Source organism: Diuraphis noxia, unplaced genomic scaffold (genome assembly GCF_037042655.1).
Source record: "Diuraphis noxia isolate RWA-SAM2 unplaced genomic scaffold, SU_Dnox_SAM2 contig0004, whole genome shotgun sequence".
NCBI lineage: Eukaryota > Metazoa > Arthropoda > Insecta > Hemiptera > Aphididae > Diuraphis > Diuraphis noxia.
In genome coordinates this window covers 11649798-11666079 of record NW_028301714.1, presented here as the reverse complement: position 1 = coordinate 11666079, position 16282 = coordinate 11649798, and the positions used below count along the sequence as shown (strand labels likewise).

Here is a 16282-nt window from a genome sequence, read left to right as displayed (position 1 = left end):
TGGTAGGTTCAATGTACCCTTGAACACCACAAAGACTACGAAAAATATGTAAACATGTATATATGTATGTGTATATGATAATATGATATTATAAGTGTTGCGGTGCTTCCGGTCAAAGTGCAGTCAGTCCGCGACGCTTTCGATGTGTGCAGCTGATGCAAAGGCCGCATCCGCCGTTAGCCACGGACGTCGTCATGGTGCAGGCCGACGGACCGACAGCCGATCAGCGGCGCCAAGTGTTCGCCGTCCAAAGCCGCTCTCGCTCGATCACGATCGCTAATACAACCGACTGTGGACCAGCTGTGGGATTGATCTTACCTTCTATCGACGGATACGGGTATTAAATGATAATAATTAATATTAGAAAATCAACAATTTCTTCTTTTTTTTTTTTTGGGGGGGGGGGGGGCTTGTGCGTTCAATATATGTGTGTAATGTACGCGTGCGTTTGAATCGTGTCACCAGCTCAAAAGTAAAATTATGTCATTATAAATAGTAAATACCAATATTTTTATATTACACTATTTTATGCACTTGTAGTCTATGACGTACTGTACATACTTATAACATTACTGATGTCTCAATCTCAATGATATCTTATGGTTAGTTTTTAATGTTTTTAATGTTTTTATAATCTCCGTTTCGATAATAATAATATAAATTAAAATCATGTGTTAAAAATTCTTATGAATATGCCGCTCAACTTATACTTGATAGTTGATATACTGTCAATTGTCATAACGTTTAATTATAATCATTTTACATAGAAATATTGTCGACTTGGAAAGAATTTGGTAATTCATATGAAAATTAAGTACATTACAACAATAGTGATTCATTGAAGTCACACTCACTGTAACAAATTAAATATAGGATTTATCTTTACATTTACAGGAGTTCTCACTTAAATAAAATATAGGTAGTCGATTTTAAATTACTTGATACTATTCAAATTTTCAACGCACTATAGTCATTTTTAAAATTCAATCGGTCATTATTTTTACTTTTTAAATTAAAGATGGCAATTTTGTGATTCACGGTGGAAATAAAACTATATAACTATAAAAAGTAAAAAATATTATATGCATATATTTATATATTATGTGAACTATATATGTATATGAAAATCAAAAGATGTATTCATTATTGCAGCTTGAAAAAACGTCGTACGTCGACGTAGCAGTCATCTGACCACCGATCGCCATTCACGGGGAAACAATTTCGCGAGTCGATTGCTCGTAGTATTAATAATACCTATTATTACCGCATAATTGTTATTAGCGCGTAGCATTGACCTCTACGAGTGAGATCTGAACTAGTGATATGACTGATTTTTGTAGGTCGATATATGTACACATACAAATTACAAACATACGACGAAGGTATATATCGTAGTTTCGTGCGTTATTACTACCGTCTCGCAATGTTTTTATATATATGTCATAACGCTGGACTCAGTCGTACTTAGGTACATCGCACCCAGGGGCAACGTTCTCGCTGCCTCCCCCCCCCCCTCTGCACATAAGGTCTGCGGTAACACCTGCGTACACCTGTGGGGCGGAGGTGGTGGCTATGGGTAGGATGTTAGGGGTTGTGCGTGTGTTCAGAGGGTGGTCATCGCGTTTTAAGTGCTCCGACAACGACCTATACCCGCTCCGTCCGAACCGTCGACACTCCGCCGCCGTCGGGCCACGATGGACAACCGCGTCACACGTTTTTACGAGCGCATGCGCCTAGGGGGTCGTGTCCACTTGGGGAGCGCATATATTACTATTAAACTATTATCATAACATAGTCGCCACAACAACGCCATGTCCGAAGGTAGTCGAAACGTCGAGTTCGAGATACAGATGACCGTACCGGTCACCACGAGACATTTGTACAAACTTCCTCCCGGGTAATATTATGATATTATAATACGTAATAATACTTAAGACTACTGGAGACTTCACGTATGTCGCGAGTGGGATTCGATTTGCTAACGGTTTTCTATGGATGTATTTATAGCCATAATTCGGCTTAAATTTATAATGAATTCTGATGAAGATATTTCGTCATAACTGTCATATATCACGATCAAATGTTTTCGTGATGATAATGTATATTGTAGATAATACACCGAAGGATTATGTCTAGCTGAAGCATTTGTCGCATTTTTAATTTTGACTTGATTTATAACTAGGGAATATTTCGCTTTTATCGATGTTTAAAACATAATGCATTACAGTGGTTTACATTGAACAATTTTTTGAATATGCGATCATTAACGCATATTATTAATTGTTAAATAGTCAACAGATTATAATGTTATCGCCCGAGCACACACCCCAAACACATAGCCTAAAAAGCAAATCGAAGGACACCTTCAAACTATTTGTTCCATCATTCAGTTAAGAACGTCAAGACGACATCGCTAAATATTGTTTTCCAATAATAGTCTATAGATATTGACGATAAATCTATCGCAATATATTATTTAAGTGCAATAATTGTATTTCATAATGTGGGCATCGAAAAAATGACTTTACAATATTAATAGAGTTGATCGTTTGACGGATAACACACAATACATTTCTGCACATAAATTAAATAATTAATATTATAATATGTAATATACTTTATATAGGTATTTATTTATTTTATGAATATATTGACCATTAATCGTTTTTATTAAAATATTAATAAGTATGTCTGTCCGACGCGTGTACCTAAATTGCATACGTAATGCGCCGTCACAGAACTTGTTAAATGCTTGTTAAATGCCATCCATAAAGAATAGCATTTTGACCATACGGTCAGCTTTAATGTGTTTTAGATTAAATTATATCGTTGTTTTAATTTTATTTTTTGAAATACGGGAAGTTTAACCTACATACGTGTATGCGGGTTTATTGTTAGTTGGTTTTCATTATATTATTACGCCTATTCAATATATATATTATACTATATAGTAATGTATAAATATTGTTAAACACGTGTAAATTTTGAATATTATAATGTCAATGATATTGTTTTTATATGGTCCGCATGTCTTTGGTTGATTCAACTTACAGTTTTCCAATGCCATCTGTAAAATAAATTTGTGAATTTATTAAATTAAAATACTTTTACATGGATGTTTCAGTATAACTTAATTTGATTGAACATCCAGTTTTGAAATTTAACGTTAAAAAAATCTTTCAGCTAACCATAATTAACTTTAATAAAATATATTATTTTACTACTTAATAATATTCTAATTACAGCCTGTGAATCATACATAATAATTATGATAAATATATAAGAATACGATGTGAATAAAAATGAATATAAAATCATTAATTAATTATCTGATTAGTAATCAAAATATTAAAAAAATAATAATGAATAAATCAATGATGAGAGGTACTTAAAATGCTCATATAAAATAAAAATATAAACTTTCTTATGCCAAAAAAGTGTCAGTTATATTTGCCTATAAAGAAAACATGTAAAGTTTATCGATCGGTGTTGGGGCCAGAGGAGGTCAATGAAATTACAGACACGCGTATGATGGCGAAGTTAAATTCGGCATTTCCTTTTTGGTTGGTACCTATAAACTCAAGTATTAAGTATATGTTTTTTTTTCAAAATGGGTTGCGTGACATGTGTTTTTTGACCTATTTAATCACATATCTTTTCCCGCTTATATCCCTATAAAGATTTCAAAACATTTTTTATACAAAGAATTGTTGGAAAGTTTTAGGTTTGTTAGGAAAATAGGTCATGACTGTATATAATTAAGGAATAATTTTTATAATAACGTAAAATATACATATGAAATAGTTATATCTTGTAGACAAATTGAAGAATAGGCGTGATTTCCTATTATACCCTAACTACAGTTATTATGTAATTTAATACTGTTCTTATATGCTTATGATTTTTTTTTTGTCTATACAACGTTGTATATTACACTTAACTATACAGGAACATATTATGTGGCTATAAGTATATAATTTCAAGTTTATGTAATATTAAACTTCTTAATAATTGTGCTTTTTATTCGTTATAATATTATGTTTAAAAAGAATGCTTTTTGAAATTAGTAAAATTGAATATGAATATGGTATACTGGTATATAGGTATAGTTATTTTATTTTATTGTGATTTAGACTCATTATCCGTTACCATGTTTCATTACTATGGCTACACGTTTGTTATACTTTCGTTGAGCATGCACGATATACGCATAGGCATAGAATAGTATGCAATCATAGTTTATTCACGTCTATTAATGTCAACAACTGTTTTTAATATTGTATATATCATATATTATTGTTACGATTGTATACAATATATTGTACTAACTATTAAGATTTAACGTGGATTGATATGCACAACAATCCTTTTTTTAATGATCCATTTTTTCAGTAAGTATATCCAACTAAAATCATAAAATATAATATAGTATTTTGTATTGTATTAGTTTGGTTATTTACATTTTGTACTATTCACTTTTTTGGGATCTGCCTAAGTAATTTAGTAGACGCACAATATTTTCCATTGATTTATATTATGAATGTTCTTATAAAGTTATAACACATAGTTTATATAAACCATGGATAAATACAAGCCTTTAACCTATGCAGGAGAGTTTTTTACGAAAGGTTATATGGGTGATATTATCTAAGCTTGCGCTATTATTATTTGACACAACCGATTATCAATTATAAGTTTTAATCGATTTTACCGATTAATTCAATAATGGATTTACTATCAATCGATTAATCCCAGTATCGATTAATTATATAGTCGATTTTTAAATAATACATTAAGTAATTTCATAATTCAAAAACCGAGCTAAATTACTGATTAATTCGAAAATAAATAATATGATATTAAAGTATATTGCCCTAATATAATGGATATTGGATAGTCAATATTACAATTTGTATCATTATCTTAATTTCTTATACTCTGTTAACTGGTTGTACATGACTAAAGTACAAAACACTTATACATGACAAAATTAAAAAAAAAAAACGTATGACACCTTATGAAATTTATTCAAATTAATTCATCGATAGATCGGTATTAATCGATTTAATCGTAAAAGCAATTAATCTGTGTTTTATACTATTGTAAAATCACTAATATAACTGATTAATTATATGAGTAACCGATTAGTTGTTGTAACGACGTAGGCCTAATATTATCACCATATAATCATGCGTGGATTTTATAATTAGGGAATATCTGCCCCCTAGGCTCACATGCAAAAATAGTTATGGTCATTCACACTCTCGAAAAAAATTTGCTAGATACGCCACCACTAACCTATATGGCTATATAAATATATATATTATGATAATCGAATACCAGCCATCATATAAGTATACATCAATAGCAAAAGCTATGTGTTATTATAATATGTATTGATTTTCTAAAATACAAATCCCGGTGAATTGGAGAATATTTAATTTTCAGAGGACATGATTACATATAATTAATATTTTCCGGGCAAAACGCTTGATGATAAAAATAAAATTGAAAATTCAGTGATGCAGGTGAATAACAAATTAATATGAGCTATATTTATTTACATACTCGTATTTACATATATAAAATATAAAATATATATTATATATGACAAATATACCGGTCATCACCATGCATTATCTCAGAAGTTGTGCAAATTATGAGACACAAATGTTTAGAATTTTGTAAATCATATAAAATGAAAATCACTCTGATAATATTGTATATATCATAGTTAGAATACTAAAATTAAATCACAACTAAGACCCATGTGGGCTTATTTTATTTAGATTTAATGTTTTTTTTTCTTTCAGAAATCCGTACCATATTGGCGTTTCAACCAATAGCCTTGTCTTTATGATCTTATCACTTCTGCTGCTTTGTACATATCCAATGATACTCTCTTATAATGTCTCAAAAATACGAAATCGAACGACAGCTAGCTCCCAAACACTACTCCAGTCATCAAAATGATTATTACACCCAAACTCTAATCTTCTCACCTTCGAGCAAATGCAAATTTCTCCCTGGAAAGCCAACTCGCTATTTGAAACGCAGAGATTTACTTGAATTAAGTACAGGATAAAATAATATTAAGCCGGATCCTAGAAAAAATGATACTAAAATAGTTGAATGTACATACAATTTAAAATTTGGTATTTTTTGATGAAGAGTTCTTATCTTATCCCTTTATCAAAAACTTTTAATCAAATTTCTTAGTTGTACCTACATATATATACGTTGATTACATTTTGTATTAATTTTTTTTTTACCATTTTGATCTTAAATTAGTTTTCAACCAATTTTTATCTATCATTTGACAGCAATGACAATGATGGAAAGTATAGACATTTCTATTTTTAGTTATTTAAAATTACATTTCTGATTGAATTTAGAAATAATATAATATATTTATAGCTTTGACATATAATACCTTGTAAATAATATGACATTTTTTTTTTGCGTGCGTATACTAATGTATTTTTCTATTTCTACGAGTATAATGAAAAATAAAAGAACGGGAATAAAATATGATACATATATGTGTTCAAAATAATTACTGGTGCTCTGAGATTGATTTGCTGTAATGTGGTATTTTTGGATATTATGATGATAAAGGCATGAAAAATATAATTACTTCGTGAAGCATATCAAAGAAATATTTAATATTCCTGCGATCATACTGCAGAGTCTATGACGAGTATTTCGTGAGGGTCATAATATTATGCGATATGATTCTTTTAATAATTGATGTTTATATGTGTTTTAATATTTTATGTATTAGTTTTGATAGTTATAAGTCACGTGCAAATAGGTAATATAATTCAAATTTTTGTTTGATGACATGCTTTTGATTTGCAACCACTCGTATCGTGAATGTTATAAACTATCTATGTTATTAGTTATTGTGATAAATGGTGTTTAACGGATTGCTTTTGTTTGATATATATTATGTATATAATTATTATTTTAGATATATATTATTTAATTATTACATCTACCTTGTTATTCTATTTTTTTTTTTTGTTATGTCCCAATAACGCATCCGTGATAGGGAGACAATGGGAGTTACAGTTTTGTTTGCATAGGTACTTACAATTTTTTATGTTAATAATGTTGAGAATATTAAAAATTTAGATGTAATCAATAATAATAATTATAATAATTTCTTTATACTAATTTATGATACGTTGAATACAATTTAATAGACGTGATAGTTTAGAATTTGCAGACCTGCGAAATGGTAGATGTGTATTTTTTTTTCGCAAACAGTCTTTTTATGTCACATATGAGTACCTATATTTAGTTGTTAAAAGTGTTAGTTCAAGGAAAGCTCTCAGGCCTATATTGAGGAAGTATATTATAAAATAATCATCGCAATTGAAATATTGTATTTAGGAATACTTTTTCATTATCATTAAAATACTTTAATTGTGGTTAGTTGAATTCAGTTTAATATCGTAAAATATTGTTTATATTCTATTCTAATTTCTTGTTGTGATTGAATTCTATTTGAATAAATTGTGTTTAGTAGCATGATTTGGTTTGCACCTGACTGATACATTTTATATCATAATTACAGTTTTGAATATCGTGATTAGTTTTCTGATTTGGTATACTTTTAAATATTAATTTGTATTATTATTGTTATTTTTTTTTTAAATCAGACTGTCCAATAACAGACCGTCAGGATGGATAGTTCAACAAGAAGTTGCTCGTATGATGGATTCATTGTTAGATCCATTTTCATCATTTGCGTCATTTTCTAAACCTGTTCGGCGAACAAACCAATTGTCAAAACGATCACACCTTTACAGATCCTCGTCACAACAAACGCAAACACAAAACGTAGCATCCAACACCAACCGCACAAATAATGGTGAGACGTATATTTAATGAATGAAACAATTTTTAACTTCGCTATTATAGTTGACTGCTAAAAGTTGAAATATTATTTTTAGATAATCGACCTAATGGTAATAATCAACAGCAACACAGACCAAACGGCCCGTCAGAAAAATGGGCCGCTTCGTTAAGAAAAAGAGATCCAGAGCTATTGCCCGCTATACACGCAAGAAGGGACAGGTAAACGAGGTGTTTCATATTCCCAGACGACCTAATTGTAAACGATTTCTGTCTATATTTTTCGTTCGTGTTGTAAGGTGTTGTTCACACCCTGGTGGCTATAGAACAAAGCCCGTCATACCACCCCTTAACCATCCCACGCCGTCAACGGCTCCTCGACCAGCAGACCATAAGAAACAATTGCAGAAAACCAAAACCGTGATTGGTTACGAACCTCATCTAGTAGACATTATCGAAAAAGACATTTTGCAAAGGAACCCCAACGTCCAGTGGGATCGGATCGCTGGGCTGAAGCACGCAAAAACTTTACTACAAGAAGCCATGGTGCTACCTATGCTGATGCCAGATTTCTTCAAGGTGCGTAAAAGCATTATACCTACAATCTACATAGAATTTAACACACAGGTAACAATATTACAATAGTAAAATAAAAGTATCCATGTATATTCAGCAAATAAATATATGATCTCGACAGCCAACGGTTAGATAAAATGTGTGGTAGGTACCTAATGGTATGTAATAATATATAGTCGATATTTTATTACCTAAATTATAATATTATTAAAAGTAATCCAACAGTATGGAGATGAAATATCCTGTATAACAATTAGTCATAACTCATACTGGGTATCGGTACATGCAAGTTATTATATAGTGCGACTGACATATACTATCATTAAATATACAAAGATTCAAAAATATTGACTCATTAAAATATCCGACGATAATTTCGTGACACATATATAGTATCTTTCTTACAGGTATACTAAAATAAAATAAAATTATCCACTTTCTAAAGTTTCGATACTTATATTATTTTATAATATATACTATTATATTACAAGTTATTGTTATAAATATCGTGATTTCTGTTATATATTAAAACATTTCAGCTAATAAATTATTAATTTATAAAAACTTAGGCTAATAACTATATAGACTATAATATAATTTTGTAATGTTATGATGATTTGACTTTAGTTATGTAGGAACAAGTATTTATTTATCGTATTTTATTCAAAATATTGGATTCTTATTCGCAAAATTCACAATTAATAATATGTGTAGGTATACTATATAAAGACAAAATCACATATTAACATTACAAATATTTCATCCCATTTCTATATAAGGCGTCTTTACACAATCTATTTATGTCAGTAAGTAATCGAATAACAATATCGGGCTTGTAGGGCATCCGGAGACCGTGGAAGGGTGTCTTAATGGTGGGTCCGCCCGGAACCGGAAAGACAATGTTGGCAAAGGCTGTAGCTACAGAGTGCGGGACGACGTTTTTTAACGTTTCTTCGTCAACGATGACGTCTAAATACCGAGGAGAATCGGAAAAATTGGTCAGACTTTTGTTTGAAATGGCGAAAATACATTCACCGTCCACAATATTCATTGACGAAGTAGACTCTCTGTGTTCCTTACGGGGTTCCGAAGGCGAACACGAAGCTTCTAGGAGATTCAAAGCGGAACTCTTGATTCACATGGATGGTTTAAATTCGTCCAGGTGAATATTTATAGATATAAACGGCAAACGCTATAACTATTCATTTTTGAAAAAACTCAAATTATGTTACAGTGACGACGGAAACAATCAATCTATTATGGTCCTCGCAGCCACTAACCATCCGTGGGATATCGATGACGCTTTCAGAAGACGCTTCGAAAAAAGAATATATTTGCCGTTACCAAATGGTAAGTATATATTTCATTACCACGTTTAATGTTATATGTATAAGAGTACAAAATGCTGGAAACATTCTGTAGGCTGCGTAGTCAAATATTAATTGTCTATATTAACTACAGACATTGCGGAGTAGGTATTATCGAGCAACTTGTAAATATTTATAACTGAAATTTGATATGTAAATATTAGGCCATCATTATCTAAACTCTAGATTCTAGAGAACACCATACTACTAGAGGACGATTCTAATAATTATTTCTTCCTAAACAGTTTTTTTTTTGTCATGTTATAATTTATTTAAATTAAAATTTGAAATATATTATAGTTAGTTTAGAGTGTAGACACCTATGCACTGGTAGATTTGTTTTTATTTTAAAATAATAGTTATATGTAAATTTAAAATTAAACATTTTTAAACAGTCTTCATATTATGGTTTTCTAATTTTTACAAAAGTTGTATAGTGTTTGTAAAATTCCAGACTAAATTGTGTTTTCTAACTAATCATTTTACGCGAAATTCACAACTGATCTTTTTATTAACCTCTATTTTCATGTCGAGTTCAGAATAATAAAAGTGTATATAAGTCCGTACCTACTTATAGTTTACATTTGCGCAGGTCATATCAACAGTTCAATATGAAGATATTTATAAATAAATATTTGCTAATTATAAATACTTCACTATTTCATAATCTGTGATTTGATTTTCATTTAAATAATACAATATAATAAATTGTTGATTACCAGACGAGTCGCGGATAACTTTGCTGAAACTTTGTTTGGAAGGCGTAGACTTAGACGACTCATTCGATTATAGATATGTAGCTAATAAACTAAGAGGCTACACAGGATCGGACATAGCTAACGTTTGCAGGGACGCAGCTATGATGGGCATGAGACGCAAGATCGTCGGACAGACCCCGGACCAAATCAAAAACATTAAACGTGCCGACATTGACTTACCGGTAACGGTGCAAGATTTTAACGAAGCCATCGAAAGGTGTCGAAAAACCGTCACCGGTCAAGACATTGAAAAATACCAGACGTGGATAGACGAGTTTGGTTCATTTTAATCGTTTAAAGTTTCAATGTCATTTTAACACAGTATAATGTTGTTATTCGACAACAATAAAAAAAATATTTCCGTCCTATATTTGATGTATATATTTTACAAGAAGATCTTTATCAATGTAAAAATATAAGAAATTGTTTTATATATATATTGATACTATATATAGGTACACTATATTTATATAAATATATTATATTATATGAAAGGTATATACTTAATGCATTTTCAAACTATTATACATGTATTATATTTATTTATAACCAATTAAAACTCCATGATTAGCTGTAGAAAATTGATAAAAAAAAAATTATTTTAGTTACCTATTACCTCAATTATCTTATATAAAAATCTTATGGAATAGTTTTCTATTAAAATATTTTATGTAATTTATTATTCAGGAGTTACAATTTCAGTATAATATTCGTATGTAAATTATCAAACTTTGAATGATGGTTGATTTGAACAGCATAAAATAATAAAAGTGTAGTATAATGGTAATGAGTAATCACAAACAATTATGATATATAGGATATAATATGAAACGATGTATCTTATTAATAATATTTTAAGTATCCGACTTCTCATATATATGTTGCAAGATACCTAATTAGCACTTAAATTGGATTGTTCTGGAATTAAATAAAGAACCAATTTCATAATATTATACGTATATGAAATAGTTTAATTAAGTAATACTTTTGATTAGCGTAAGTAGTTTTGTCGTAGGTTGTGAAAGTGGGGGTCTCACTTACCATACGATCGTTTCTTATCCTGAATACCTTAATATTCGTGATGGTAAAACACTGACCTATTGAATCTATTATATTTAATACTAACCGAGTTATAGTTAATAATTTTTTATGTATTTAAATAATAATATAATTGTCTTATGTCTAATATATCATTATGTAGATTACAATCATGAAAAGATAATAATTTTCAAATGAATGTCAACAATTAAAAATAAACAGTAAAATAAATACTGATTATTTACTTATATAATTTAGACATTTAATATTATTAAACCTTTTCTATTATTATTGTGTAATACCTTTAAAAAAAAAAAATGTATCTTATCCCAATGGCTAAGTTTCCGAGGGTTATTTTTTTTAATAATAATAATAATAAAAAAAATAACTGATCAATATAAATATCATATTATATAATATTGACAAAATTTAAAATTATTAAAATATATTTTTATAATAGGTAGATAAAAATATATACTAAATGATACGTATGTATGATTCAATATATATACAATTGAAGAAAGTTTATTCGTACCTATTATGTTTTGTATAGGTACCGATATACTTCGGGCATAACATCATTGTGTTTGTACGGTCATTACATGTTAGCTACGCAAAAATAATCTTCATATGAACCAACTATTATATATAGACGTTAAAATAATCCTTTAGAACAGTAATAATGTTAATAATAATGGAATTATATAATTGTTAATTCAAATAACTCGTATATATTTTTATAATATTATAAATCTCCACACAAAAAATACGCCATGGCTAGTGTGCAAGTACAATTTCTAGCCAAAACTCGAAAACTGGATGTACCTACCTATAATGTATTCTGCGATTATAAAATGGTTTGTAAAATATAATATTAAATCAATGACTTCGCACTGAGAGCTCCACTCTCATTCATAGTACGATGCTCATCAAATAATCAAAATTAATTGATGAGTACCAGAGAGTATTAATTACTACTTATATTTTTTAATATTATATTTTAATCATTTACAACAGCGGTGTTATACGTGATACGTAATAAATCCACCTAAAACTAAGACAAAACCACATATGAGCACAACGCTCAATCGTTTTCGAAATCTATCTTAGTATAAAATTAAAAACATTCCGCATATTGCATAATATAGTATATAATATGTCGTATAAAAAATATTATTAGATATTGAAAAAAACATGCTGTTCGTGATTTTTTATAGATATAGGTCGATGAATTGAAAACAGATGATAAGTTGCAACTATAAACAATAGGCACTGTATGGATCTGTATACAAAAAGCGATTCCACTGGATATAAAATCTCACCTCGCCGATGAAGATTAACTTTTTTTTTATTACGAATGATATAAGCTTAAAAAAATGCTTAATTCTAGAAATAAATTTTTATAAACTATATTTGATGAATATAGTGTAGCATTTTTCAGCGGAACAATAATGGCGCATCTACGGATACTCTTGATCCAGATGCAGTATAGTTTGAAGAAAACGAAAGTATAGTACATAAGTCTTAACAGTCCAGTTATAAAATATATTCATTTTTTATTAAGAATAAAGACTTCAACAGCTAGGTAATACTAGCCTGCGATCGTGCTTACACATTATTATTAATGGATAATTTAGTTATGATATGATTAGTGATTTCATCAAGTAGTTTTTACAGTAATGTATAAGTATTATTTACAGTTTTTGTTAGTTGTACTGTTGTACAGTTTTATCTTGATATTAAATTTTTGAATTTATGCCAATAGATTTGAAGAAGCTGTGGATCAAGTGTATAAAATAAGTTATTGGTACAGTAAACGATGTACAATACTACATAGTAGTAGGTACACTACTTATAACTTCTTAAACTTAATACTTGCTATATCATTTCTATATAATATACATTTATTTGTCATAACATTAATACATTATTATTACAACTGCAATTATTTTACCGTATATTGACGTGTCTTTTAATAATTATTACGTTTTCGATGTCACGATGGAATCACGATCTTGTGCGACTGCCGACTAGACTATATTTTATATTATTATTCACTTATGGTTGTAATACATCGTATGGACTGCTGTTACTGCTGCTGCTACTGCTGCTGACACATTGCCGCAAACACCGCGAATGGATAGGAATTTTTTATTTCGCCAGATTACGAAATCTGCGTCGTCATTAATTCGCGTTTATAGGTATTTCATCTGCCCGGGTGCAGCATTGCTGCAGCAAGTTGACGCCGATTTCCGGCAAACAAACTCCATCGAGCAATCGTATTTTTTTTTTTATTACACCAAGGTATATGCGTATATTCTATTAATATTCGTAACAGTCAACAGTATAGACGTATATGGTCGGCTGCGGTAACTGCACATTTGGACGAACACTTATTATAATGTCTTAAACACATAATGTATTTTGTACGTAAACAAATAACACGCGTTAACTCGTATACATTATATATGTATATTAAAATGAGTAGCATGTACCAGCTACTGTTTTGCTATTTAAAAAACGGATCGGGTGGGACGGTGTGACCATCATCATGGTGCCAATATATAATATATGAGTGTATGATGACCACCCAATATGAAATACCTACACCACTGATCATCAGTGTACTTATTGTAATATAACGAAGTGTAGATATATTTCACAGACGGTGACGCAATAGAGTCCCCGAAGTTACCAAATTTAAATATTCACATCTATTGACGATCTATATATTGTTTTCTAATATCAGGGTAGACTAATTTAACTCGCTCATCATTTACTGCCTATCGTCGATTGATATTTTATTTATAGTCAATGACAAATTTAAGTAGGTGCCTATACTATATGTTATACATGTATATATGGATAACGAACTAATTTATTTTAAAACTTTATGCAATATAAATATATCTATATGGTAAATCGTAAATGGACTTTAATGGATAATTTACCTCGGACACTACCCTATCACCATAAATTAAATATAATTGTATTTGATTTTTTTTTGATTTTGTCTAAAATATGTATAATTTTTACTTAGGACAATGCCGGATTATTTTGCCATCTTTTTAGTATCAGATATTAAAATATACCTATTTCATTTAGAATATAACTATTACTCTTGATATTTTTTAAGTTTATATTTATATTTAATTTGTTTTAAACGTTATTAAATGTTTTTTACTTTTATAATAGTACCTACATTTCATTTCATTCAAATAGACAATGATCAAATATAAGTATAAACATCTATAATTTATTATAATTACGGAAAATGGAAATGTTCAAAAATGTATTCTGTCCTAAGATAAAATTAGACATAAATAAAAAACAAAAAAAATCATATTTAAATGAATTTCAAAAATATGGTAGAGAAACGTCCGTGAGGTAAATTGTCCACAATTTACTTATATTGCGCTTTAATGTATTCTAAATAACCAAAATTATAAATTTAAATACTGGTCGCTAGTTCAATATTATTTATATGTGGATTCACTTCTGCATCATTGTAACCAGAGAATCTTGAAAGTGAAAGTTTGACTCTGCGGGTATAAATGTATATTATTAGCCATTAACTAGGTATCATATACCTACCACGTTTTTTTGTGATTTTACGAATTTCGTCAAAATCTAAACTTCAAAAGTTCATGAAAAATTATTGTGGATTAACGCACAATTTTTTTTAAAATTTACATTATCAAAATTTACAAGAAACCTTGTATTATTACGTTTTCAAGTTTTTTGATAAAGCGAATATTGTTGTAATCGCGATGCATTATCATTTTGATAATTAATTAGCGTAATAATTAGGTACATATACGATTATACGAATATCGGAATATTTCTACAACTATATATACATATCATACTATTCATACTATATTACATTCATATTTGCATACAGGAAGTTCTCATTTGGATCCCGTAAATGGGCGGGTAGATCAATTTTGGTAGTAGGTACTACGTCACTATATGTGTAGTATAGATACCCATACTTATTATTATGTTATACTTCCCGTTTATACCGTATAATATGTGCCTAAGTATTTCTACGACTTACGAAATTATTTTATCCGTTAGTAATTTTAAGGAGTTGGGACGCATATAGTAGGTAATTATATACACTTAAATGAAACGAACTTTGTCGCCATCATATTATTATATTATATAGTCATACACCGATGACTAACTATTATGACATGTTTGATTTTTATTGACATGGTAAACAAGAACAATTTCTTTACAGCGTGAATACAACTATATTTCTATATGTATTTGTAATATTATTTTACTATACCTATCATATTGTTTGTATTCATTCAATATATTTCTCGTTGGAATCAGTTGAGTACATGCAAAATTCTTAAGGGGGCTTATAAGTCTCTTCATTTTTTTAAAAAGTATATAGTATACATATACTTAGTTATATATACTATATTGTATATATACATAGCGTACATAATAGCCATATACGTTTTCTACCCTGTAAATAGAAGAAATACAGGAAAATCGTAATAATCATAATATTATATTGTATATATACTTGATACATATAATATATATACCACGTATAGTGCGTATACCTACCATTTATGAACTATTTGAGGGGCTTGTTAAGATTTGGAGGGAGGGTTATGCCTCTATTGCCATTCGCCGTCTATATTTGCGTCACTGAAATAA

At 29.4% G+C, this 16282-nt stretch overlaps 1 protein-coding gene and 1 long non-coding RNA gene across 5 annotated transcripts in view; one reads left to right on the top strand and one right to left on the bottom strand.

Annotated features, from left to right (window-relative positions):
* Positions 1-151: 151 nt before the first annotated feature.
* LOC107166579 (katanin p60 ATPase-containing subunit A1-like) lies at positions 152-10997 on the top strand. Of its 4 annotated transcripts, none has more exons than XM_089226123.1 (7): positions 152-337; positions 7668-7879; positions 7962-8085; positions 8163-8442; positions 9279-9601; positions 9674-9789; positions 10529-10997. In XM_089226123.1, the coding sequence occupies exons 1-7, from the start codon at positions 156-158 to the stop codon at positions 10852-10854; spliced, it is 1563 nt and encodes a 520-aa protein (XP_089082249.1). In that variant the 5' UTR covers positions 152-155; the 3' UTR covers positions 10855-10997. The 4 variants fall into 4 exon arrangements, with proteins under 4 accessions (XP_089082249.1, XP_015370788.2, XP_015370789.1 ...); XM_015515302.2 differs by lacking the exon at positions 152-337 and adding an exon at positions 1783-1897; XM_015515303.2 differs by lacking the exon at positions 152-337 and adding an exon at positions 4042-4391.
* LOC149055706 (uncharacterized) overlaps positions 2615-16282 on the bottom strand; it is a 23116-nt gene continuing 9448 nt past the window's right edge. Inside the window, exon 3 of the long non-coding RNA XR_016191464.1 lies at positions 2615-3067. This is a non-coding gene — a long non-coding RNA (uncharacterized LOC149055706). The remainder of the gene's footprint in view (positions 3068-16282) is intronic.